General features: G+C 39.3%; 1 protein-coding gene across 3 annotated transcripts; it reads right to left on the bottom strand.

Annotated features, from left to right (window-relative positions):
- Positions 1 to 1,043: 1,043 nt before the first annotated feature.
- LOC105744599 (putative zinc finger protein 705G) lies at positions 1,044 to 27,029 on the bottom strand. 3 transcript variants are annotated; one of them, XM_071211119.1, is made up of 8 exons: positions 26,829 to 27,012; positions 25,010 to 25,082; positions 22,255 to 22,429; positions 15,784 to 15,869; positions 13,626 to 13,712; positions 12,788 to 12,877; positions 12,185 to 12,276; positions 1,044 to 9,698 (listed from the first exon to the last, which is right to left on the bottom strand). In XM_071211119.1, the coding sequence occupies exons 5-8, from the start codon at positions 13,657 to 13,659 to the stop codon at positions 9,666 to 9,668; spliced, it is 249 nt and encodes an 82-aa protein (XP_071067220.1). In that variant the 5' UTR covers positions 13,660 to 13,712; positions 15,784 to 15,869; positions 22,255 to 22,429; positions 25,010 to 25,082; positions 26,829 to 27,012; the 3' UTR covers positions 1,044 to 9,665. The 3 variants fall into 3 exon arrangements, 2 of the variants coding, with proteins under 2 accessions (XP_071067220.1, XP_071067221.1); XR_009182875.2 differs by lacking the exon at positions 12,185 to 12,276 and having other exon boundaries at positions 1,044 to 1,222; XM_071211120.1 differs by lacking the exon at positions 25,010 to 25,082 and having other exon boundaries at positions 26,829 to 27,029.
- Between the last annotated feature and the right edge of the window lie 378 nt (positions 27,030 to 27,407).

Raw genomic sequence — 27,407 nt, 5'->3', positions numbered from 1 at the left:
AAAATAGGAAGGGCTAGATTTTTCTAATCAGTAGGTGTATTGTGAGCAGGAGAAATGCTGTTTAATAACACATGAGCACAGGGGCTATTAAGACTATATTTTTGAACGGCTTTAGGAAGGTGAGCTTTATGATGCCAAGGAGCCTAAAAGGGAAGAGAATCTCATTGTGGTAATTTACTGGAAAGAAGTGAAGAGGAGTGAATGGGTGGTGTAGAAGGCACGGCAGTGAAAGAGTTAATAAGCGGAGCTGAAAAGGGAGGTGTAGTAGGCGTGGCAGTAAGAGAGTTAGGCTCCGGCGGTTTTAGCCAGTGTCTAGCAGGGGATAATGAGTTATTTGATTGTCTAAAGGAGCCGGAGTTTGGGAAGCAGGGGGAGTACTTTTTGAGGGTGTAGTCTTAGGTTTTGGACATAAGTTTGAGCTATATTCTTCGTTGTCAGAAGGGGAACTTTCGGAGCGGCTAGAAGGTCTTGCAGCCTGAGGAAAAGGGGGTGAGGGCTGAGGGCAGAGGGCTTCATTATCTTGTATAGGAGGGGAAAGAGAAAGCGGCAGAATAAGAACCTTCTTGGGGGAACCAGGGACAAATTTCTTCAAGGAAAGCAAAAAATTTAGAAAGTTCTTTAACATGAACCTTTACTCCTCTCGTCTTAAGCACGGCCTGTAGGCCAGATAGGAAAAGGGAACTATTACTAGAGGAGCCCTGCCCCATTGTAGCCGATCACTTACTGAGACGTCTTCTAGGGAATAGGCAGTCCCCTGAAGGTCTCCTCCGCCCAAGCTGAAAGCTCAGGTCTTCTGCCCAGGCCGACGGCCGAGGTCTTCCGCCCAAGCTGAAGGCTCAGGTCTTCCGCCCAAGAATTCTCAGGTCTTCCTTATTTACAAAAACCACCTGCACAGGTTTTCCTGTGTATCGGCTTGCTTCTTCCCCCAGGTCCCGCCTACAATGGTGGGTGCCACTTGCCCAAGCCAGCGGGGGTGAATCCAGGGACCTGTGGGAAGAAGCGGGGTGGGGCAGGAGTCGAGAGAAGAATGGAGGCAAGACAGGTTCTGATCAAGCCTCGTTTATTGGGGGTAAAACACGGGATATACAGAGAGGGAAGGGAACGTGTACATAGGTGATAGGCTGGTCTTGTGGGTGGCAGACGTCCAAGGAGGGGATTGGCCGACAGTTCACACCGGATCTGCGGAGTTTCGTGCCTTGCGCATGTGTATTGCTGTGGTCATCTGAGTTGTGGTGGGAGGGGGAGAACAAAGAAGCAGGGAGGAGAATAATAAGGAAATGACAGGGCAGATTTGTGAACTCTGCCATGTAGTTGGAGGCTGTAAACAGACCTCACAGCGGGTGGCTCCCCACACTGATTGATTTTCTGACTCCACTTTCTCCCAGACCAAGTTTCCTATCCCAGGATGTTTAGGTAAATTGGGCTTTCTCTGCAGGTTCGCCTCTCCTTTCTTCCTAGACTCTCCCCAGGACAGCTGGTACATTCCTCCAAGTTCAAGGAGAGAGAGAGAAAAAAAAAAAAAACCCACAAGTGCCCAGGGCTAGGGTAATCAATGACCTCAGATGGATCTCAGGACACAGTGGATTCAGGGGTGGGAAGTCTGTGATATTGCAGACTCAAGGTATGTGAGTCTCTGGAGCATGGGCCACCAGGGTTTAGGGGACACAGACCCGGGAACCATGAATCCGGTTACCAGGGGGCCTGGGAGCACCACAGCACAACACAGCCTTCAGGGATCCCCACAGCTGGGCGCCAGCCCTTTGGGGAGGGGTCCCACCCAATACCTCTGACCTCTGTGTCAGAAACCCAAAATTCCACCTCTCAAAAGAATCTATTCTGTCACTGTCTCACCAAATCAACATCCAGACACCTCCTGCCCTGCAAGCCCCCAAAAGAGCCTGCTCAGTGTTTGGGAGTGCTGCAGCACAACTTAGATTTCAGGGACCACTGTGGACCAGCTGCCAACCCTAGGGGGAGGGGTTCCACCTACAACTTCTGACATCTGTGTCAGAAACTGAAAGTTACACCTCTTGCAAGAATCTCTTCTGTCACTGTCTCACCAAAGCAACATTCAGACCCTTCCTGCCCTGCAAGCCCCCGAAACAACCCTCTCAGTTTTGGGGAACACCCCATGCAACAAAGATTTCAGGGACCACTGCAGACTGGCTGCCAGCCCTAGGGAGAGGGGCTCCATCCAGAACCTCTGACCTCTGTGTCAGAAACCCAAAATTCCACCTCTTGCAAGAATCTGCTCCATCATTGTCTCACCAAATTGACTTCCTGATACCTCCCACCCTGCAAGTCCCCAAAACAGCCTGCTCAGGGCCTGGGAACTCCCCAGCACAGTAAAGCCTTCAGAAATTGCCACTGCAAGGCCACCAGCCCCAGGGGGAAGGGCCCCACTCACAACATTGACCTCTGTGAAAGAGACCCAAAATTCTACGTCTTGCAAGAATCTCCTCTGTCAATGTCCCACTAAATCGACGTCCAGACACCTCCTGCACTGCAAGCACCCTTAACAACCCAGTCCAGCAGGACTACAAACCTACTCAGCTGCTTCTTTGCAGGAGAGATTATCAGGTGCACTCACTCAGATGCCATCTTGCCCCATGTCTGACAAATCATTTTAACTACGATACATGCTTTACAAGAAAACTTAAAGGAAGTGCTGCAGACTGAAAAAAACTTACTCCATTGGGAAGCAATGAAGAGCACAAGAAATGATAAATATGTGGGTTAATATAAAAGCTTCTATAGGTATACATTTTCTTATTTCTTGTTTTAATTTATGAGAAGGAAAATTGTATAAATCAATAATTATTACATGGAGCAGTTGTAACATAAAAAATATATATCATAACAACCTAAAGAAAAGGGAAAAGAAATAGAGGTACATTGGAGAAAAGTGTCTGTATTTCTGAATTAATCTGAAGTAGAATGTATAAAATAAGCTGTATTGCAATCTTTCAATAAGAATCTGAAAGGAATAACTAAAGGAAATGTTAAAAGTAAACAAATCAATTTAAAGGGTACACTAAATAATAACTTATACAAAACAGAAGAACAAACAAGAAAGAAGACATAGAAAATAAAGACTAATATTGATTTATAATTCCAGAAATGCCAACAACCCATTGAATGTGAATTGCCTAAACAGCCCAATGTTAGAGATCATCAAACTGGATGAATTTACAAGCTCTAACTATGTACTATCTACAAGAGACCCATCTTAGATTAAAGACACAAATAGAGTGAAAATAAAATGATGGGAAAGGACATATCATTCAAGCAGAAACCAATAGAGAACTGGAGTAATTATATTAGTATCAGACAAAATAGACTACAAGAAACATTACTAGAGACAATGATGGCTATTTCATAACAAAAGAATGAATACATGAAGAAAATATAACTTTAAATATATGCATACTTAATATCTATGTCCCAAAATACCTAAAATAAAACCCTGACACCTACCTCAGAGATAGTAGAAGAAGGATGGGGCAAGGTTACTGTCTCATGATCTTCCCCAATTCAGTTCCTCATACTTTATACTGCCAAGTTCATAACATTCAGCCTGATTTTTTAAAGCACGTTTTCTAATTTGGCTTATGTAGACCATTTTCTCCCTCTGAATGTCCAACCTATACTAGTTTTAGTATATACAGTTGATGTACAATGAATGTTTTTGCACTAAAAAAGTAAATGAATGAATGGATGGTATCCCACACAGAGATGGAGAAGCAAGGGAGCACAGCATATGCTAGGACCTGTTATAAGTTGTTCCAAATGCCTTCAGTAGCATTTTCTAAACTGAACTCCTAAGGATGTTAATAGGTTTTCAATGAAAAACTGGAGTTCAGTACTCAAAACTTATATTCTATTCTTTTCCTGGCTATTCTTAATGCCCATTACTGTGTTTAAAATAATTTCCCCACTTTCACAAATTAAAATTATTTGTTCAGAATTTTATTAATAACTTGTGAATTTCTACTCAGAACCTTTTTAGAATATCCTGACCTCTAGTGTAGCATAACTCTGATGAGATGGTAGGGATGAGCCTGGAGAGATGAGATTTTTGGTATGAAATGTTGAGGAATTTGGACTTTACTGTGGAGACTACATAAACCAGTGAAAGATTTTTAATAGGGTTGTTTTATTTTTAATAGCATCAATATAGAGGATGAATTGGAGAACGTTCCATCAAGAGGCAGAGGAACTGGCAGAAATCTTGTGATAGAGAGCCAGGATACAAGTAATGAGCACTTGGGATAGTCTATAGCAGGAAAAACAGGGAAGAGGAGGGAAATTAAGAAAATGTATTTAGGGAGTAGAGTTGACACATCATCCCTAAGTGCATTAATGAATTAGAGAGCAGGATATGCCAAGGAAATCTTCTATCTTCTGGCTTAGAGCATTGGTGGTGACTGCACCCTGACAGGGAAGAGGGGGAAGAACATTGTATGATGAGCTTTAGTTTGAGGTGTCTATGAGAGTTCAACTGGAAATTCAGATGTTGGGCTGAGTAGACAGTTCTCACTAGATGTGAAGAGTTGGGTTCACTTGTATTTTGATTCAGTTGAATCCATACTTTGGAAGTGGTCACTCCAAATTGTATTAGAGTGAGGGGTATATGGGCAGGAGTTTGAAACTTTGGGCATCAACAGGAAAGGGATAAATGGTGAAAGACTACACTGAGAAGGAAGAAACCAAAGGGTAGGAAGGAAGTTGAAAAGGATGATATGGGTAGGCCAAGGTGGGTGTAGGGAAAAATATAATCAAACCTATAAATAATGATGAGAGAAATCAGGAAGACATGATCAAGAAGATAAAGAGGAATGTGTCCATTACAATTGAGAACATCAATGTAAATAGTCCTTAGAAGAGCAGTTTCAGTGGAGTAGTTGGCTGAAGTGTGACAAGATCACAGCTAGTTGAATTGGAAATGAGGAAGTAGTGTCAAGTAATGACAGACTCATCTAAGAACCTTAGCTCTGAGAGATTGAAGGAGCAGTACTTATAGTGGTGAAGGCCTTCAGCAAAGCAGATATTTCAGTTTTGGATGAGACATAAAGAGAGGGGAGAGCATGCTTATGTGCCAAGGGAAAGCCAGAGAGAGGGAGGGGAGATATCTGAAGGGATTGAGCAAGGTTGTTGGGGCAAGATGACAAGCAACATAGTCAAGGCCAACTGAAATAGGCCTATTAATATTTGCGTATTCAAGTACATTGTTCATCTATTGGCATATTTTGGATAGATTCACTAAGTTAGGCAGAAACATCTTCTTACCCATTTGACTATTCCTTACCTTAGTAGGTTAGAACAAATAAGGGTTAACTTGGGATGTGGACTTGGCCCAGTGGTTAGGGCATCTGTCTACCATATGGGAGGTATGCAGTTCAAACCCCAGGCCTCCTTGACCCATGTGGAGCTGGCCCATGTGCAATGCTGATGCACACAAGGAGTGCCCTGCCACACAGGGGTGTCCCATGAGTAGGGGAGCCCCACATGCAGGGAGTGTGCCCTGTAAGGAGAGCTGCCCAGTGTGAAAGTAAAGTTCAGCCTGCCCAGGACTGGCACCACAAACACGGAGAGCTGACACAAGATGATGCAACAAAAAGAAACACAGATTCCCATGCTGCTGACAACAACAGAAGCAGACAAAGAAGACACAGCAAATAGACACAGAGAACAGACAATCGGAGTGGGGAGGGGGAAGGGGAGAGAAATAAATAAGTAAAATCTTAAAAAAAAGAAGGGTTAACTTGCCCAGAAACATCCCATGTTCCTCCTGTTGCTTCTACCCTGCTCCCACCACTCTCCATACAGATTCCAATGTCACATGTGATCTGCTTTCTTTTCAGCTCTCCAATTGCATTCCCAACCAATTTTCCCCACTCTCTCTTCTGTTCCTTGAACTGGGGAACTTCTTTCCCCAAATAAAGCATTTGCCTTTCCTGTGACTGCTGCCATGAAACTCTTGCCTTAGCACTTTGATTGGCTGCCTCCTTCAAATTCATAACTAAGCCTGAAGCTCACTTCATATCCTCACATGAAAGGATATCTCAGTAACCACCTATACTTTATTAGTGACCATAGTAGTCTTTCTTTTTTTCTTTAGTGTGATTATGTTTTAACTTTATATTTAGAGATATTTAGATTCATATTTACAGAAAAATTACAAAAACAATTTAGGGAAATCCCATACAACATCCTGGCACCCACGCATGGTTACCACTACTGACACTGCAGGTTAGTGTGGTCCATTTGTTAAAACTGATCAACCATTATTGAAGCATTGCTATTAATGTAAGTCTATACATGATAATACTTTTTAATTCCTTCAAATCATTGCATGAAACAATGGCTATATTTTCTGGCATTTAATTAGGCCTGCTGTGAATAAAGCACCATCAGGGTGACAGTGATTTACCATAATGCCAGTTTTTCAGTGTATATAAGTGCACAACATTCCAAATTGTGAAATAAGATCAAATGTGTTAAGATTTATTGTCATCTTCCCTCTGAGTGTATAAATACTCAACACTGAAACAGTACAGAGTCACTCTCTCCTAGTGGAGCATGTAGAGCAGGCATCTACCAACTCTGGCCTGAGTAGCAGGCCTGCCTGGGAGACTGGCCATGATTGTATCTTTTTGTCTCCTGTTTTGGCCATTTATGCTAATCAACTGTTCATTTACTACAAGATTTTTTGTGCCTGAGCCTATGGTCCCAAGATGCACTATAAAGCAACTTGTTCCACTGATTTAGGGGGCTGCAAGCAGAGTACCTTGTGAATTATGGAATGGAATTGGTTGACTTTTTGGCCATTATTTTAAACTTTCTTTCATATCTTTTGTATGGTGGTGTCTTGAGCAATACAGGACCAAAGCATTTGCATAGTAAACTGTCTACAGCTGATCAATGATCATAGTTTTTGATTACTGAATTCAGATCACTGAGTAATGGCTCTGGGGGAAGTTATTATTTCAACCTGCTCTGCACAAAGATGGTGGCAACCAATGTTTCAACCTTGTCTACAATCCTGGGTAGAGGTAAAACCCCACATTTCAGGTACGTATGGCATGATATGATGTCTACATCCTCTTGAGGAACAGTATGAATAAATGGGACTATAAGAACCCCCATGAATACCAGGGAGCTGTCTAACTGGTTTAATCCTAAGATCAATGAGGTTGGGCTACCAGTGCCTGGCTCATGGTTTCTTATATCTCTTTTCATTCTGGAACCAGGATTACCATCAGACTTCCAAGAATAATATTGTTTTGAGTGTGAGGCCATTCATTGTTTAGGAGATTATGAGAATTGAAGATGGAGACCTGCAGGTGAAATCAAATTATGAGGCATTAGAAAAATAACAAAGTAGGGAGTTCCAGTACTCAATCCTCCCACAACAAGACAGGCAGGAAACATCTGAAACACCTATTTCAAATGTCCAAGTCCAGTATACAGTATAACACTGTACAACATCCATGGAAGAGCAGGAGGAAAAGGCCAATAAACTATCATAAAAAACTGTAATTACAGTCTCTGAGTGGCAGCTACTGGTGCCCATCATACAACTGCACAAAAGGCCACCCCCATGGGGTACAGACCCTGGCTAGCAGCCACTGGCAGAAAGGTATTTAAAAATCCTATTCGCCAAGAACAGGAGAGGCACACTTGATCATTGACCACAGCTTTTTATTATTGAGTTAAGATCACTGGGTAATGGCCCTGGAGGATGTTATTGTTTCAAACTGCTCTGCACAAACAGGGTGGCATCTACCAACCTTTCCTGAACAGAGGCAGAGGTAGTGGTGATTTAAAGCAGTAGTTCCCCAGGGTTGTTGGGGAGAGTAAGCTGAAGTGCTGCATTTGTTGCCAGGCTGGAAAAGCTCAGCTTTGGGAAGGCATTCAAGTTTTGCTGTCCTTACTCTCCATCTCCACAGGACACATTGGAGCAAGCCTACAACTCTTAATTAGTCCCTGGCTCTGTTATAACTAGGAAAGAACAACTTGGGAAATTCATCTCTGGGGTGACCTTCCTACCAGAATTTATACTCTACACAAAAGCAGCATGAGACAATGAAATGAGTGTAAAAGATTATAAAGGGGACAGTCTGAGACAAAGGCCTACAGCTTCAAATACTCAGGAAAGGGCAGTCTATATACTAGGAAAAGAGCAGAAAACCAAACTCCTGTAAACAGTGAAACTCCAAAACAACTAACAAACAAAGCCACAGAACAAGATGGAGGCCCAGAAAGACAAGGAAAACCCTGCACAGTACATTTGCCTTGACAAGCCTTCCTGATAAGAGGGCTGAATTCCAAGGAAATGTTTGTCTTCTCACCAGCTGTTTACAAAGTGAAAAAATCCATCCTGGGCATAAATACGAGAATTAACATTTAAAATATTAGAATAGAATCTTGCATAGAATGTGCAAGAAAAAAACAAAATACAAATGGAAAAACACGAAATGATGGTCCATCCAAAGGAAGCAGATAAAAATACAGAAAATTCTAATGAAGATGAGAATGTGGACATAATGAACAAAGTATTTGAAAGAGAGGTCTTAACTCTAAAGAGGGTTAATGAAAGAACTAAAGTTTATCAAAAAAACAATAAATGAGCAATATAAAAGTTTAAGTAAAGAGAAAAATGTAAACAATTTAAGTAAAAGTAACAAAACAATAGTACCAGAGTTGAATACCACAGTAAATGGTAATGAGAAATTTTCAGGAGGGTTTCAAGAGTAGATTGGGGTTGGCAGTGATCTTGAATAAAAACATTTGATGTGAGTTAGGCTGAGGAGGACAAAGAGAAAAGAAATATTGAAAGTGAAAATAGCCTAAAACGCCTATTGCATAATAATATATCTGGCTCTGCCAGATGGAGAAGATAAAAAGGGCCAGAAGGATATTGAAAAAAAAAACATTCACAAACTTTTAAGAAGGTGTGAATATGCAAATCCAAGAAGCTTGGTGATCACCAAATGCGATAACCATGAAAAAATATACTCCATTATATATTGATTACACTACCAAATGCAAAGGACAATGAGAGTTCTGAAAGCTGCAAGAGAAAAGCAACATTTTTACATACAAGGAGTCCCAATTAGATTGAGAAGTGACTGATTTCTCACCAGAACTCAGTGGAGACAAGAGGGCAGAGGGTTGAAATACTAAAAGTTCTGAAGGAAAACAAATGCCTGACAAAAATTTATACAGCGAGTTGCTCTTTCAAAAATGAGGGAGAGGGAAGCAGATGTGGCTCAAGTGATTGGGCTTCCATCTAACAAACAGGAGGACCCAGGTTTGATCCTTGGGGCCTCCTGATAAAGACATGCCCATGTGGTGAGCCAGGCCCATGTGGCAAGGCAGTGACTGTGCAGTGACCCACATGGTGTGTCAGTGCCTGTGTGGCAACCAATGCTTTGAGCCAGTTCCTGCAGAGTAAGCCAGTGCCTGCATAGTGAGCCAGTGCCTATGTGGGAACCCATGTGGTAGGCCAGTGCCCACGTGGTGAGCAAGTGCCCACACAGTGAGCCATGCAGTAAGATAATGATGCAAAAAAAAAGAGAGATGAAGGGGAGAGTCAAGGTGAGACAACAACAGAAACCAGGAACTGAGGTGGCACAAGTGACAGGGAAACTCTCTCCACATCAGAGGTCACCAGGATCAAATCCCAGTGTATCCTAGAGGAAAAAATGAGAAGTAAAAATCAAAAAAGAGAAAGAGGCACAGAAGATCATACAGCAAAGAGACACAGACAGGAAAGAAAGCAGGGTGGAGGGGAGAGAGGAGGGAAAAATATGAGGGAGAAATTAAGACATTCTCCGTAAAACAAAAGCTGAGGGAATTCATCACTACTTGACCTGCCTCACAAGCAATGCTAATGGGAGTTTTTCAGACTGAAATGAAAATACACTAGATAGTACTTCAAAACAGCCTAAAGAAACAATGATCTGCAGTACAGGTAACCATTTGGGTATTTGTAAATACCAGTATTGTATTGTATTGTATTGTTTGGTGTGTAACTCCACATCTTGCTTCCTACAAGTGCATAAATGCAAATGTAAAAAAGGTAGTGATAAACAAAGCCTTTACTACACTCAATACACAAATATATAAATGATAATAAGTAAAAAATGGTCAGGATTCAGGGGCTTAAAGTATACATGCAAGCTAATAAAGTAGTATGGATGACTACAGGAACAGATTAAAAACACCGTTTATTCACTATGTGAGTTCTTTGGTATGTTTAAAGGTTAAATCTGTGGCTGAAGTCCCTTTCATACCCAAAACTATTATACTGTGAGTTTTTACATTTAAAGAATATTGGCTGATGGCTTTCTCAAATTTTTGGCATTCATAGGGATTCTCTCCAGTTTAAGTAATCTCCTTTGTCCAAGGTTAGAATAATTAATATTTCCTCATACATATATTATGATTTCTGTCCAGCACGAATTCTCTAATGTTTCCTGAGGGCAGAACTAAAAGTGAAAGTTTTCCCACATAGACAACATTCATAGGGTTTCTCTCCAGTGTGAATTCTCAAATGTTTTTGAAGAGTAGTATATTGACTGAAGGTTTTCCCATGAAGATGACATCCATGAGGTTTCTCTCCAGTGTGAGATCTCTCATGTTGAAGAGAGTAATGTTGACTGAAAGCTTTCCCACACAAATGACATTCATGGGGTTTCTCTCCAGTGTGAGTTCTTTCATGTCATTTTAGGTTAGATAGTTGAATGAAGGCTTTCCCACAAAGAGGACATTTATGGGGCTTCTCTCCAGTGTGATTTCTTTCATGTTGTTTTAGATTAGATAGTTGAATGAAGGCTTTCCCACAAAGATGACATTCAAGGGGTTTCTCTCTAGTGTGAGCTTTTTCATGTCATTTTAGGTTACATAGTTGAATGAAGGCTTTCCCACAAAGATGACATTCAAGGGGTTTCTCTCCAGTGTGAGCTTTTTCATGTCATTTTAGGTTACATAGTTGAATGAAGGCTTTCCCACAAAGATGACATTCATGGTGTTTTTCTCCAGGTCGACTTCTCTCATGATATTTAAAGGAATTATAATGACTAGAGGTTTTCCCACACACATGACATTCTAGTGGTTTTCCCCCAGTGTGACATCTCTCATTTTGTTTAAGGGAAGATAATGTAGTAAAGCCTTTCCCACAGAGATGGCATTCATGAGTTTTCCCTCCAGTGTGAGTTCTCTCATGTTGTTGAAGATGAGAATGTTGACTGAAAGCTTTCTTGCATAGATGACATTCTTGGGGTTTCTCTCCAGTGAGTTCTTTCATGTTTTTTTTGAGGGAAGATCATTGAATGAGGGCTTTCCCACAAAGATGACATTCTTCTCATTTTTCTCCAGTGTGACATCTCTCATATAGTTTAAGAGAAGAGGATGTAGTGAAGGCTTTCACACCTAGGTGACATTCATGGGTTTTCTCTCCAATGGGAGTTACACTGTATTGCATGAGTTCAGAGCATTGGATACAATTTTTATCATTTTGGTAGCATTCATATGATTTGCTTGTATGGTGAAGATGCTTATGATGTTTAAAATATGCATAGTCACTGAGGACTGGTGGAGGTGGTTTCCTGAAATAGGATTTCTTTGTTAAGTGAATCAATGCATATTGATTCACTATGGATGTGAGAGAAGAATCTTCTTGCAAAGAAATACATTTAAAGGAATTCTTCTGGGTGTGAGATCTGTGCTGTGGGGAATTAGATGAGAGACTGTAGAACTTTTGTCCATTTAAATGAATTCCTGCATTTCCCTATATATGAAACCTAGGCTAATCCACTAGTGGTAGTCTACAATTAAAATATCTGCCATGTTGGTTTCATATAAAAAGTATTTTAATCCATACACATAGATTTTCTCTATTATAAAAATCTAATTGCAGAGTTATCTGATCAATTTTGAGCTTCATGATGTTTTAAAGATTACATTCATGAAACCTGCTTATGCAATTTGATTTTTATGTGAACTCAAGTTAGAGTTTGTGTTTAGGTTTTTACCAAAAATTTAAACTATCACAAATTTTTGCTGGATTAGCACTTAATTCTAACACTAATTTTAATTTCATGATTTACTGAATTCCTAATTTATTCCATCCTTTGGTATCTATTTAGAACACCAGGGTTTAAAAAATTGAACTTACCAATGACATGACTTTAGAAGTGTCTTTCCTACAGGTAGGTTTATTGAATACCATTTCTATCATTTCCCATGTTTTAAAGGCACATTTCCTCCCTGCAGTGATTTGCAAAAAGCAGAATAAGTTGTTAGAATAGTATTAGGGGAAGAAAAATTTTAAAAGTTCCAAATATCCCTTTCTATGTTTGCCACATTCACAATTAACTGGGAAAGTATATCAAGTTCATAAATAAGATAATTCTAGGACATCACAGTCAGAAAGGATTTTGAGACATGGAATGTGAGAAAAAAGCTGGGATGTCAGTGAGGTAAAAAAGAAGAAAAAAATCTCCCAAGAATAGGAACAGGAAAAGGATTATTTTGGGACAGTTTAATCACAATATCCCTTTCTCAATGCCAATGACACTCAATAAAGCTTGAGAAATTTATGGAACAAACACATGTCACTAAAATTTCCCCATATCTTGAGGTACATTTTAGAAATCATAACTCATACAAAGAAAACTGAAGAAATCATTACACACTTAAGGAATCCTGAAGTTAAAATATACAAGCACATACCTTATCATGAGACCCCTCTTCTAATGCAGAGGTCTTTACAGCTCACCTGGATTCTGGTATTGAGGAAAAACTACTTCTCTTGACACTTCTTCCTGTTCCAACTGGGAAAGTACATTTCTTTTGCAGACTTGATATCCTGTTTGTATGGAAAAAAGTTACCTGGATTTTGAGTTATGACAGTAACAGGGCATGATCATGATGTACATCACAAGTTACCAAAGAACAGGGTAAGCACTGAAGGTCAGCAATGCAACATTAACTTGAACTTAGATCATTGACAATATTTCAACAGAAATTGTAACTCTTGACCTTTTGCCCATTTCCATGAGGACCACTGTTTGTTGTTACCCATGTACTAGTAAAAAGAGGGACTGCAGAATTGTCTATATTCTAAATGGTGAGAAGTCTATGTTTTCAAAGTGATAGAATATTATGTTCAAAAATAATCCAAATAACATAAATTCCCAAAAAATGATCTAAATTCTATATGGAAAAGGATATATGTAATGTTTCTACTACTGTGTTCTGAAGCCTCAGCATAGCACTTGGAGGAGAATACTTATATCAGCACAGCCCTGATTGTTGGAAATTGAATTTCAAGAAAGACATTAAATTGTTGTCAAGAAGATTAAATTCTATTGGGGTGAGCTAGATGTAATAAAAAATGAGAAACAAATTCATTTAGGGCTAGTTAGCACAATATAAATGTATTAAAATTATAAAATATAAAAATATAGTGTAAGGAAGATTATACAATTTGGAGAAGCTGATTTAGATATCTGAATTACAAAATGAAAAATGATTTATGATGATATATAGGTAGATTAGATAGATGTTAGATAAAAGATAGATATAGGTGGTAGATAAAATTTTGAGAGTCTCACCTACTGAGACCAGTTTACTGATATTCTCCAGCATCACTTCTCTTCCTTGGTGATGTCTACAGCCACATCCTTGAAGGTCACTAACTCCTAAAAAAATCACAGAAATTAGTGTTCTCACAGGGCTATCCTTACCAATGTCTTGAGTGAGATGTATGAAATAACAGCTCTAAAGAAGCAGAAACTGTATATATAAAACTCAAAAGGTGTTGGGGTTCCAGAAACATCATTATCAATGGTAAACTTCCATTTGCCTTTCAGATGTACTCACAGGCACAGACACATTCTGAACCCACAATACACCATTGTAAAAGAAAATCACATTACATAGGGTGTGATATGCACCTGGAAATATCCCAATAAATTTGTAATTATGCCTCTTTCTGCTAATTATTCAGTTTTCCTTTGAGCATTATTAACTAAATCAATATTTGTCAACAATTTTAAGTAAATTTATATATATTATAAGGCAAGCAATATCAATTATATGTATTATTTTAAAAAATGGATATGGTGAGGTTACTCCCCTATATAGATGAGCTCACTTTCCTCTCATTTATAAAATCATGTAAGAATATGTTATGCATTTTGGCAAATGCAAGTTAATGTATCAATTGCTTTCTATCTAAATTCAATTCACAGGGCTATTATTCATTAAAATGGCAGGGATGCTTGAAAACATAACCAGAATTCTGCAAAACGAAATAGGTTTCAAATCAGTAAGTCCTGATTTCCTCAGTGCTACATAGCTCAGGTATTCATTGTAATGTATAAATACAGATGGTTCAGTGTCACAAGCCAGGGACACCTGAGAGAGTTGTACTGATACATGGACTTAGACTGACCATTCCTGTGGTAGGAGACCTCTCAATCTCAACTTTTTCTGGGGTGTACAAAGACCAGTTTCATTGTCTCACTTTTATCTTCATGTCATCTAAGATTAAAACAATTCTGTTCATTGCCTCTGGCCTTTACTAATCTTTAAAAATTTTCACTGAGACATAAATTGTATTCTATTATACAGCTTCTGAAACCACAGCCACAATGAAGGAAAAAAAATAATTCTGTATATGGCACCCATTTATAAAATTTGAATAAATTTAATTTAGAAAATTGAAGTTGGGAAATTTGAGCAAGAGTGGTAAGGAGAATTGTAGTTTTTAAAAAATTATTTCAAGGAAAGTGTATGTGTCTCAAATAGTTGGGTTCCTGCCTACAACATGGGAGGCCCTGTGTTTTGTTCCTGCTGTCCCCCTAAAGAAGATGAGCAAGAGGGCAAGCTGTCATTATGGGCTGGCAGAGTTTGCTGACACAACAAGATTATGCAATGAAGAGAGAATGATATGATGGCCTGGCATGGCAATCTGATGCAACAAGATGATGAAATGAAGAGACACAAATAGGAAACACAGTGAGAAATACAACTAGCAGGAGAAGAGGTGGCTCAATTCATTGGATGCCCCCCTCCCACATGGGAGGTCCTAGATTCAGTTTCTGGTTCCTTTTAAATAGAAGATGAGCATGCAATGAAAATACACAGGGAGCAGACAGTGAGTGTGAACAATGAGGGGGATTCAATAAATCTTTTTTGAAAATATTTCAAAATGTACAAATATATTCCATCAAAAGTTTAAGAAAACTGAAATTGGAGGAAACAAATACATTATTTCTAATTTCATTTAATTTACAAAACTTCTCATGAGCTTCTGACAAATATATCTACCCTTACACCCCAGTATCTGTAATTTTGGATTGACTGAATGCACAGCTGAAAATTCAGCATCTCTTCTGACGGTAAACACCTCTTCTTACTCAACTCTGTCACCACTATTCATCATATGGCCAGGCCAATCTCCTGCACTAACATGATACATGACTTCATTATTTATTCAATGAGGCCATGGATGAGTGAGAAAAAGAAAACTTCTGTAATCTTCTCAGAGAATAAACAGCCTTAATGGTAGCTTTAACCAACTCTTGTAATTACCTTGGAAGATTACTCATAGATCCATACCTAACTTACCATAATTATTAAAGAGTCATATATAAACTTAAGATAAGATCCCTAAATGACTCCTGAATACACTTGGAATATTCACACCAGTAGGAGAAATATTCCCATGTGCTGGCAACAGAGGTACAAAAAGAATTACCTACTCACATGTGATTGCATTGCCAAAACCTTAGCTGGCATCTATCTTCCTCTGGATTTTCACTCTCAGCCAGATAAGCAGAAGGAAAACAAAGCTGAGAATGGAGAAAGAAGTCTTAAGATTCAAGTCTTGACCACAATTTTCTAGGTCCCCCCATCATGAATGCCAAAACTTTGACCTAGGAGTATCCCCTGCCCCAACAAAATGTAACATAAGGTATGCTCAAGAGAAATAAGGAAGGACTCTCCTTTCCCAGGGTCAAGATGTTGGAGATTTTGTCTTCTCTGGCTAATAAGGATATGATCATTTTCATATTATAGATAAAAAGATGAAAATCCATGAATTGCATGTATTAATTAGCCCATGATGTTCAGAGACCTTTTTTTGAAAATATAATGCCAGTTTTACTCCTTTTTTGTTTGTAACAGCTTTTTATAAAGATACTTAGATCACATAAAATAATGCAGTAAAAATATGAGGTTTCCAAATACTCCCACTCCCCACTACCCCCATTCCACCATCAACAACCTTTTTTATCAGTGTGACACATTCATTGCATTTGATGAATATACTTTGGAACACTGCTACACAGCATGGGTTAGAGCTTAATTATAGTTTATACTCTCTCCCAGTCCATTCAGTGGGTTATGGTAGGATATATAACGCCTTGCACCTGTCCTTGCAATATCATTCAGGACAATTCCAAGTCCTGAAAATGCCCCCTTATCACACCTCTTCTTTCCTCTCCCTGCCCTTACCAACTCCCATAGCTACTGTTGCCACATTAGTGATAGTTTCTTTCATTGCTAGAGTCACAATTCTGTAGTAGAATACCAGGAAGTACACTCTAATCCATATTTTATTCCTCCATCCTGAGGACCCTGGGATGGAGATGTCCACTCTATCTCTAAATCAAGAGGGTGCTTAGACCCCACATGGTTGTTGGAAGAGATTCTCCAGCTTGTAGTTGTAAACACTCTCAGTTCCCTGGTGTGCTGGCTGACCATTCTCATCTCCCTGGTAGCTGACCTGGGTAAGTCCAATGAACCTGAGAGCAGGTGTTACAATTTTGCTGAGGCCAAACTCAGCATGTAAATGCATTACCTCCCCCCTACACCCCCTCCCTTGCATGGGACATGACTCCCAGGGATGGGCCTCCCTGATGCCAAGTGATTATTACCAAACACCAGCTGGTGATGCAAGTAGAAAAAGACTTGATTAAAAGAGGGAAATGGTGAAGACAAATGAGTTTATATGGTTAAGGGACTTTGAAATGAGTCAGAAGGTCATCAGGGGGGTCACACTTATGCACATCTCAGCAGGATCTCAGAGAAAGCCAAAGTAGATACAACCCCAAATAGTGGTGCTCCTGAGAGCCACAGAGACACCCAGGTTCTACAGTCATGACAGATCATGTTCAGTGCCTTGTCAGTGGGCCCTACTTTGGAACTTGTGCTCTTGAATGTGATGGAGTTGGGCTCAGATATGGCCTCTCTACACATGCCTCTTCTGTTACTTACTGAACCTGTGGTAGGTGCTGGGGTTGGTGTATGTTCAGGGGACTTGAATCTCTGGACTGTACATGTGCCAGCTGGGCCCTGAGCCTCAACAGAATTGCAACACATGCTGTCTGGTTCATTGGAGACTTTTAATTCATTGTTGATTCCAAAACATAGTATCCCTTACCAAAATCACATCTGGAATTGGGTCCTCACTATAAGAGGAAGCAGATTGGAATCTCTCATTATAAAAATTACTGTTTTTTTGTGATAGCATTGGTTCTCTCACATGCATTTCTGATTTCTGGATTCTCCTTCCTGCTCTACCATGAACCTGACCTTCTGGATACGTTTGTCCTAAAACATTTATTCTTCCATGTGTATAATGCAGTCCATTCAACACTGAGTTCTACATCCCACCCAAATATATTTGGAAATCAACTAAGAAACTTAAGAATATATATTATTAAAATAAAAGAAAAAAGAAAAAATACATATATAATTATTATGAGGATGATCAGAACCAAGATTAACTTAATCATTCGTACCTCAATTCCAGGAAGAAAATGATTATATTCACCATGTTTGGATAATTACACATTTTATTAAAAATTTAGTCTTCTCAGTAACCCAACTTATAAAGACTAATATACTTCTTTAACAAATGTCCTACATTAAGGTTCAGAGAGGTGAAGTAAAATGACAAATTTATATGACCACTGAAAGACAAAGCTAGAGTTTGAATTTTTTCTTCCTGTATCCCAATTTTGAGTATCTTAAGGATTACATAACCTAGGTACTACATGGAATGTCACCTCTCACTTCAGTATTCAGATCCTCACTGTTGTCAAAACTTCCTCTTCATAGAGTTTGTTAGTTACATACATGAACAGCAAACCTGTTCAAGGAAATCTCCTTTCCATTGAACCTGTTGTCAGATTTTCTCTATGTTCTTGGCTAAGCTATAAGAAATTAATTTCAAGAGCAAACTGGGTTAGTTAGGCCAGTAACTTATTAGGGAATGGTCAGAAGAGAAATGGGAGAAAATAACACATCATGGGGCCCAAGTAAAGAGGAAGGGGCTGAAGAGTGATAAAGAGGGTTGACAGACTACAATTCCCCATTACAGATTATAAATCCCCAGGTTTACTAGTGTATTGATCTAGTTGAGGGGTGAAGAAGGCTAGAACAGTGGGCAGAAGTCAGGAACAGGGGTCAAAAGGCAAGAGAGGGTCAGTTGGCCTTTGCACTTGCATTTAGAAACATTATCACACCCTTCTGCTAATGACAGGGGGTTGTCCCAGCTGTTTGCTGTTTTGATTGACTCTGCCACCAGTCAATCCCCCAGGAGGGAGCAGTGATAAGGCCCCTGGAGAATATCCAGGGATTCTCCTGACGTCAGAGGAAATCTCATTCAGAATGGGATTCTTGCAAGTTTCTCCAGCAGCCATCTTGGTAGTAACACTTCCACATATTCAATGGTGGTGGTTTTTCTGCCAGGTTCCAGATCTGTCTATTGATTCCTTAACTTGACTGCTTCAAACCTACTTCCCAAACATTACCTCCCAACTTATGTAATATTTACTGCCAGATGTACTCCAAGCATGCATATTTCAGCATATGTTTCATGAGAATATTTTTTTTATTTTTTAATTTTTAATTTTTAAAAGATACTTAGATCATATAAATGTTACATAAAAAATGTAAGAGAGGGAAGCATATTTGGCTCAACTGATAGAGCATTCGCCTACCACATGGCAGGTCCAGGGTTCAAACCCAGGGCCTCCTGTCCCATGTGGTGAGCTGGCCCGCACGCAGTGCTAATGTGTGCAAGGAGTGCCATGCCATGCAGGGGTGTCCCATGTGAAGGGGAGCCTCATGCACAAGGAGTGCACCCTGTAAGGAGAGCCATGCCACGTGAAAAAAAGTGCAGCCTGCCCAGGAGTGGCACCGCACACACAGAGCTGACACAGCAAGATGATGCAACAAAAAAGAGACAGATTCCTGGTGCCACTGACAAGAATACAAGCAGACACAGAAGAACCCACAGCAAATGGACACAGAGAGCAGACAACTGGGATGGGGGAAGGGAAGAGAAATAAAATTAAAAATAAACCTTAAAAAAAATGTAGGAGATTCCCATATGCTCCACTCCCTCCCTTCCCACAATTTCTCACATTAACAGCATCCTTCATTAGTGTGGTACGTTTGTTACAATTGATGAACACATATTGGAGCATTGTCACTAAGTGTGGATTATAGTTTACATTATAGTTTAAACTTTTTCCCATGCATTTTTTAAGTTATCACAGATATATAATGGCCTGTAACCATCACTGCAACATCATTTAGGACAATTTCAATGTCCCCAAAATGCCACTATATTGCACTTATTTTTTTTTAAGATATTTTGATTACATAAACATTACATAAAAAAATATAGACAATTCCCATATGCCCTAATCCCACACATCCCACATCTTCCCACATTAACAAGTCCTTCATTAATGTGGTACATCCATTGAAATTGAGGAACACAATTTGTAGCATTGCCAATAAGCATGAATTAAAGTTTACATTGCAGTTTATTTACACTCTCACCCACACAATTCTGTAGGTTATGGCAAGATATATACTAGCTTGTTCTGTCACTACTAATGCCATTCAGGACAATTCCCAAGTTCCAAAAATACCCCTTTATTACACCTGTTTTTCCTCTCCCATTCTTCAGAATCTCCACTGCCTCCACATCAATGATATAATTTCTTCCACTGCTAGGATCACAATAGGTCTAAGCAGAAAACCAATAAGTCCACTTTAGTCCATAATTCATTCCCAATCCTGAGGATTCTAGGATGGTGATGTCCATTCCACTTCAAATTAAGAGAGGGCTGTGATCCATTAGGGCTGATGAATGGAAATCTCTTGCTTGCAGCTGTAAACTTTCTTTGTTCTTTGGTATGGAAATTGTCCATTCTCACCTCTTGTTAGTTGTCCTAGGTGGGACCAATGAACTGGAGAGTAAGTGTTGCAACTCCATGGAGATTCAGGGCCCACCTGGCACAAGTACAGCCTGAAGATTTAAGTCTATTGGATGTACACCTACCAACTCTAATATTAATTATAGGTTCAAATTCAAGAAGAGAAGAGCCATGTGTAAGGAAATGACAACTGAGTCCGACTCTATCACCTTGGGGAGCATAAATTCCAAATTAGGGCAAATTGGTAAGGCAACAAACTCCTGAACTATCTGACCTGACTATAGTGTCTGGATGTCTTCAGAGACCTCAGGAGCCCTGCTTTTTGGAAAAGTATCTACTTTGGCAGTAAATGAGATCCTACTGAGACATGCATAATTATAACCTCTGAAATGACCTCCCAACCCACTTTGAAGTCTCTTGGCCATATAAACTCATTTGTCTTTTATATTTTCCCCCTTTTGGTCAAGGACTTTTTCCAAGAATATTTCTGATGTCATTGTATTTATGCAGTGTGTCAATAGATAACTTACTATTTTCCATATCTGCCCACGTAGGAAGTGCTTTAATTTTCTGTCATGTTTATTACTGCATGTGACACAGCACATTACTAAGCTCTCACTTTATGACTAATACATAGTGCTTTCAAATATATCTGGGAAAAAGACTATATCTTGATAACAGAGTCATTCTTCCATCTCCCATAATCACTTCAAGTCCCATAGCTTGAATCCATATATTCTCACATTTCATATTACTTTTACCAGAGGAGATTAACCCCATAATAACTAGGTGAATGATGTTATTTTAAAAAATCACCTCAACTTAGCACCACAATGTCTAGTTATTCCTGTATTCATACCCATTAGTTACTCCTTCTCTCTCATTGAAGAGCTGTGTCACCTGTTTTAAGTTGAATATCTCTAACTGAATTACAGGCTTCCCTGTTCCTTTTTGAAGTCATTAGTAGCAACTGCTCTCTTATCACACTCAACCACCTCATCAATTAACCTTATTGTTTCTCTTCTTTTATGAACCAAAATGCCCCTTGTGTCTATTTCATCTCTTGTGCCTGATCTCCTGTTCCTTCTTTCATAGTCAATCTACATAAGCACTTTTATGCTTTACTCACACACCTTAAAGAATGAGTTAGTAGCATGGCAGGCTTCTTCTTAAGTAGCCCCCTTTCTCTCCCACTTCTGTACACTATCATGACAATCACATACCTATTCAATTGCTTCAATTTACTCCACATTGGCTCAAAACTGAGTGTACATCTCTATTTTCATAGGTAAAGGCAAAAAATCCAACATAACTCAAGACAATGCTACCATCATGAACCCACAAATCTAAAATAAATTCTCTTTTCCTAGAGCTAACTCTCTGATTAACCTTGATGTTACCCAAGATAAATATAATCAAGAATATGCCACTTTAACAAAATATTTCCTTCAAATCAAGTTAGGACTTCTCCAGGCCTCCAAGGATTGAATAAGAACTCATTTCTCAGAAACACTCAAACACATTCATATTAGCTATTGTTTCAGCACTGAACAGTATAACCACCCTTCATTTCCATGGAAATCCCCTCAAAAAAATTCCCACATCATCCTCATGTTCTTTTAGTCTTAGTTTTGTCATTTCCTGAGAGATCTCTCCACTGAACACCAACCAAAAGTATCCTTTGCCCTTCCTATAGCCTATATTAAAATTCTACTATTCCTTTAGATCACTCATACAGTTTTTCATTGTAGTATTATTTATTTGTTCATATTTTGGTCTCTCCCCTGGTCTAAATGCATAAAATCCTTCCTTGAGTGATAATATATTAAAAGAGTCTCCCTTTGGAAGTGAGAAAATAATGATAAATCCAGAAATATTACATATACACAATAACTCTACCTGACCTCAGATGCCTTTATCCAACAGCCTGTAGTCAAATTAAATAACACATTCTGATTAAAAAGTAAATCATTTACAAAATTAATGAGTACTCTCCCACCTGGTTAAAATTCTCTCCCTTATTCATGAGAATCCAAATGGACTGAGAATGTAGGCAGCCCAAGTCTTAATGAGGCTGCTTTCATCGCAAGTGTAGTTCAGAGCCTCTTTCTCTGTAGAAAAACCAGCACTTTGATAGCAAACTCTCTTATAATGTAGTCGTAACAGCATCAGACCTATAATTCAAAAGACAAAATTAGATTAACACAGATGTTAGTTAAGATAAATCTACTCAAGGCACACTTTGTGTCATTCACTTCCTTCTAAAACTCTCCAAATCAACCTTTCCGCTTTTTCAAAGATATGTCACACTTTATGGATTTTGGTTGTCCTGGGCAAGTAGTCTAAAGCACCTATAGCAAAAAGTTTCTTGTTAATCTGTATATCTAAGAGGAATGGAAATCTACCAATATTTTCTGAGTCACCAATGTGACTATATTTGTGCTAAAGAAACAAGGAAAATTTTTATTGTTCTAGAGTGTGTATACTTTACTAAGAAGCACACACTGATTGCATAAGGCAGCCATCCACAATTTTCTTCCACCAAAAAGGATGAACTCTGTACCCTTACCCAACCCTGCTTTCTATCAGAAGGAAATTCAGTGGACAGTTATAACAGAGGTTCTTAACCATTTTTTTCCCAAGGACCCCTTTGCCAGTCAGGTGAACACCATGGACCCCTACTCAGAATGTAGCAGCACATAATTTTATGACACTCAACATCAGCATGTCTTTAAATTAAAATTTTCAATTCCAATCACAGACCCCCTGAAAACCTGCCACTGAAATCTCCACAGACCCTGGTTTAGAGCCCCTGATCTACAGTGATTTCATCATGCTCTGGAAGCAAAGAGGGTTTCTGACATCTGGTATGCCAGTTGAAAATTGTGGACAAGTAAGTTATCTCCTTTCTCCCATTTTATTCCCATATACAGTTACTATTATTAAGATAAAGGTTTACACAAAAAGAACTGAGCGTGAATATATTTAAAAAATGCACTTGCATATTTTCATGCAAAAACAGCCACTAGTAAAACAGATATAATTATAAACTTAAATTAGTACTGTCTAAATTAACTGAAGAACCTAGCCTTTACAGGCCCCAAATTTTACCTTAGGCCCTCTGTTTATTCATAGCATTTATTTTAGGAAATTCAAATTCTCCCCATATGAAATTTTTCCTGGCAGACCTATCTCTGAGAATAAATTGAGAACATTGTCACACAATGACATGATCCAGTTTGCAAATTCTTAATGCATTATGCCAAAGATTACCTTCAACAAGTAAAGAACACTTTTCCTGTCTTACATGACAGATACTCCATTAATCATAATCTGACACCAGGATAATGGATCTACTGGAAATGACACATACAAATACAGATCCTGACCCTGCCAAGTACTCCTAACTTCTGGAAATGCAAATTAATTACAGGGTATTGAGCCATGGGTCCACATTACTCAACAAAAAAATGTTCTATCAGACTCCTGGACTAATTATGCAGAGTTAAAAATCCAACTAGCCAGGAAGGGAAGTAGGCAATGTCACAAAGTAGACTACTATTCCCAAGGTGACACATCAAATCCTAGCATAGATGCTACCTTACTAATATTCATAACGCATAAAATCTTTATATTTCATTAGGCTTTTCCCTTGCACTGGCTTAGAAAGACAATGTCATTGTCTGTTTCTGCAAGGACTTTTCAAAGGAATGTAACCTTATAGACTGAATTGTCACCATGAACCCTGATATATGCACATTGCAAGGGACCCCTTAGTTCTACCAATAACAAATTTCTTTTTTATCCAAATGGTTCAGTCTCTTCAGATCAAACTGCACCATTTCTTCATATCAGATATGAATACTAGACCCAAGTCTTCTTTATTCTGCTTTAAAATTTCTTGGACCTGGAACCTTGTAATCAAAAGAATTAAGAATTAGCTTAAGTTTATGATTACTGAATTATTATACAGATGTTTTTTCCCTTATTTTTTCACTATATTATAGAATAGTCCAAAGCTAATACCTGAAATTACTGAAACTGACTAGGTCAACCTCGCCTTTCTTTATGGTTATTTCAAATTAAGCACAACCTTGTGTACACATACTATTGTGATGGTTATTACAGTCTGATCTTACTTTTGTTTATGGTTATTTGAAAACTAGGCCTGTGTACATTTACTACTGTGATTGTAAACACTCCACCCTCCCCTGTTTGAAACCATAAAAACCCCAACCTCCTCAAAATCAAGGAGGCAGATTTTTGGGCCCTTGCTAGACCAATGATCTCTTTGCTTGTCTAGCAAATAAACTTTCTCACTTGGAAACCCAGTGTCTCAGGAATTGGTCTTTAAAGTGCATTGGAAGGAAAGTACCTGATTTTCTCAGTATGTAAACCACACAATAGACACAACTGAATATAAAGATATCACAGAAGAGTTTGGAAAACTTGTCATACATACCTCCACAAACTAGAAGTTACATTAACAATGTGTGTCTACTTTCAGGTTTAGGTTACTGGAACTGCAAAATATTCACAATACAAATAATTTTTGGAAAGCTTTTCATTTATAGTCTCAATAAGACAGACCCTTGGATAGTAAGGACAAATGATAGTATTCCTACTAATAAATCTGTAAACAACATCACATTGGCTGTATTTACATTGTTCTGCCAGGCAATAATTTTTTAAAAATTTTTCTAAGTTTTATTTTATCTATTTATTTCCCCTCCACCCCATTGCCTTGCACTTACTGTCTGCTCTCTGTGTGTTCTTCTATGTCTGCTTGTCTTCTCTTTAGGCGGCACTGGGAATTGATCCTGGGACCTTCCAGAGTAGGAGAGATGTGTTCAAACTCTTGTGCAACCTCAGCTCCCTGGTCTGCTGCATCTCTTACTGTCTCTCCTCTGTGCCTCTTTCTGTTGCATCACCTTGCTGTGTCAGCTCTGCATGGGCCAGTTCTCAGCACTCCACTCAGGCCAGCTCACCATTATGGCCAGCTTGCCTTTCAACAGGCAGCCCTGGGAATCAAACCCTGGACCTCCTATAAGGTAGGAGGGAGCACAATCACTTGAGCCATATCCATTTCCCCAGGCAATATTTTTGTTTTGGAAATGTTATCAGATACTTGACTGGGTTGTAAATTACCTTTACAGTTGATAAAATGCCTGGGCAATGTGCATTTGGTCACCTCACAGTCCTTTAGGAATTAATAATGAATCTAAAACTTCTCACTGGACTACTCCCCTCAAGCTACAGTCTCAGGGGAAAGAGAATTCACCCAAGGAGGTAATGATTCTGGGTTTGGGTCTTTGGGCAGATTGCTGCTACCTTGGCTTGGGGTTAACACAAATGACAACAGGATTAGAATCATGATAGGAGAAATTACTGAATCTACTGCTAAAACTACAGCTGTACAACAACTCATTAGATTTATTAGCTTAACTTGTTACTTATTAGCTGAACAAGGAGGCATTTTTGTCATTGCCAACACCACCTGTTGTATTTGGGTACACACTTCTGTGGAAGTTAAGGTAAAATTAAATGAAATAATTAAATGCACTACATGACTTAAACAGGTAAGGCCTTTCTTTTGATCACTTTGATTTCATTTGGGTCAAAGCATGGAAACTGGGCTTAGGCATATACTATGAGGTGGGCATTTGGACCATTTATCACTCATAATATTCATTATAATCTCCCTGGTGGACTGTCTGTCCCAAAGATTTGAATGTGTGTCACCAACCAATTTTGACCCAGGAAATTATTTCTTTATGTCTGGAATGACCTAAAAATTATGATTATGTTAAAACTGACATCATGATCATCTATGAGCCCAACATGAAAACAACTAGCAAATATTACCCCAAGTTCCTAGGCAGTAAATGATCACCAGTTAAACACCTTAAATTTTTATCACAACTCTCAATGGCTGACAGCCAGATCAAACTGGGGTAAGTTAAATAAATTAAGTAGACCCTAGATGCAGACCTTTAAGCTAGGCCCTACATCAGCAAACTAAAGCTTAACTTAGTTCCTATCTCTTACAAGTCCTCCTTTCCCCAGTACAAGAAACATAACAGCCTGCCATAATTTGCCAGTTTTTCTTCTCTTCCTTCTTCAGGAATCTTGATCTATTTTTTTGTTTGTTTCTGTATAGAATTTTGTCCCCTGCTCCTAAGATTTGTTTAATCTTTCTCACTCAGTCCCTCATTTTCCTTACACTTTTCATTTCTGTAACTCTCCAGTCCAGCAGGAGTTCAGTTTAATCCTCCCTCTCCATTTTCCTCTGTGAGGCTTTTCTGCCTGAAGTTTCTTCCCTGCTAGGTTAACCTGCCTCGGAGAGTCATTGCAGAAAGGTGAGACCCTCGGAAAGGTCCATTCTGCATTTAGGGAATTCAACCGGCAGAAACTGGATGTAATGAGTGCACCGCTCAGCCACAGCCAATCTGCTGGATTTTATTCCCTACCCCCCGCCCCCAGAATGGGGGCCCTTTTGCTTCCAGCACCCCGCAGCAAATTGTTTTCAGCACTGGGTCTCTGTGCCTGGATATGCACGGGGTCCCAACTCACCGCTATGAGTTCCTCGAAAATCTCTTTCCCAGGTGAGAGGGGTCCAGGCTGCTTGCTGCAGATCCCAGAAGCTTTGCAAGCCCCCCGCCCTGATACTTTTCTCTTTCTTCAATTCAGCATTTTTGGAGCCCCTCTCCAGTCCCTACCATCCTCTGGAGTATCTGCGGAAGTGTTTTCAGGGTATGGCTCCCGGCTCTGGTTGATGACGTCACCCCGCCACCACTGTTTTTTTTTTTTTTTTCAAGAGTTACCAGAGATTGAACTCAGGACCTCTTACTTGGGAAGCAAGAATGTCCCATGATGATGGAGGAGGTTGTTATGGGCGGAGTGGGGTGAGGAGGTGGGGGATATATGGGGACCTTATAGTTTTTGAATGTAACATTAAAAAAAATAAAGATAAAAAAAAACCTCACCCATTGAGCTACATCCACTCTCCAATGAGAGTTGGTTTATTTCACTTTTTTATTTTGTTTTTAGAAGGACCAGGGATTGAATCCAGGGCCTCATGCATGGGAAGCAGGAAATTAACCACTTGAGCTACATCTACTACCTCATTGTGTAAGGGTAAGGCCACACTGG

This window comes from Dasypus novemcinctus, chromosome 23 (assembly GCF_030445035.2).
Source record: "Dasypus novemcinctus isolate mDasNov1 chromosome 23, mDasNov1.1.hap2, whole genome shotgun sequence".
NCBI lineage: Eukaryota > Metazoa > Chordata > Mammalia > Cingulata > Dasypodidae > Dasypus > Dasypus novemcinctus.
This window is presented reverse-complemented; position numbering and strand designations above follow the sequence as displayed.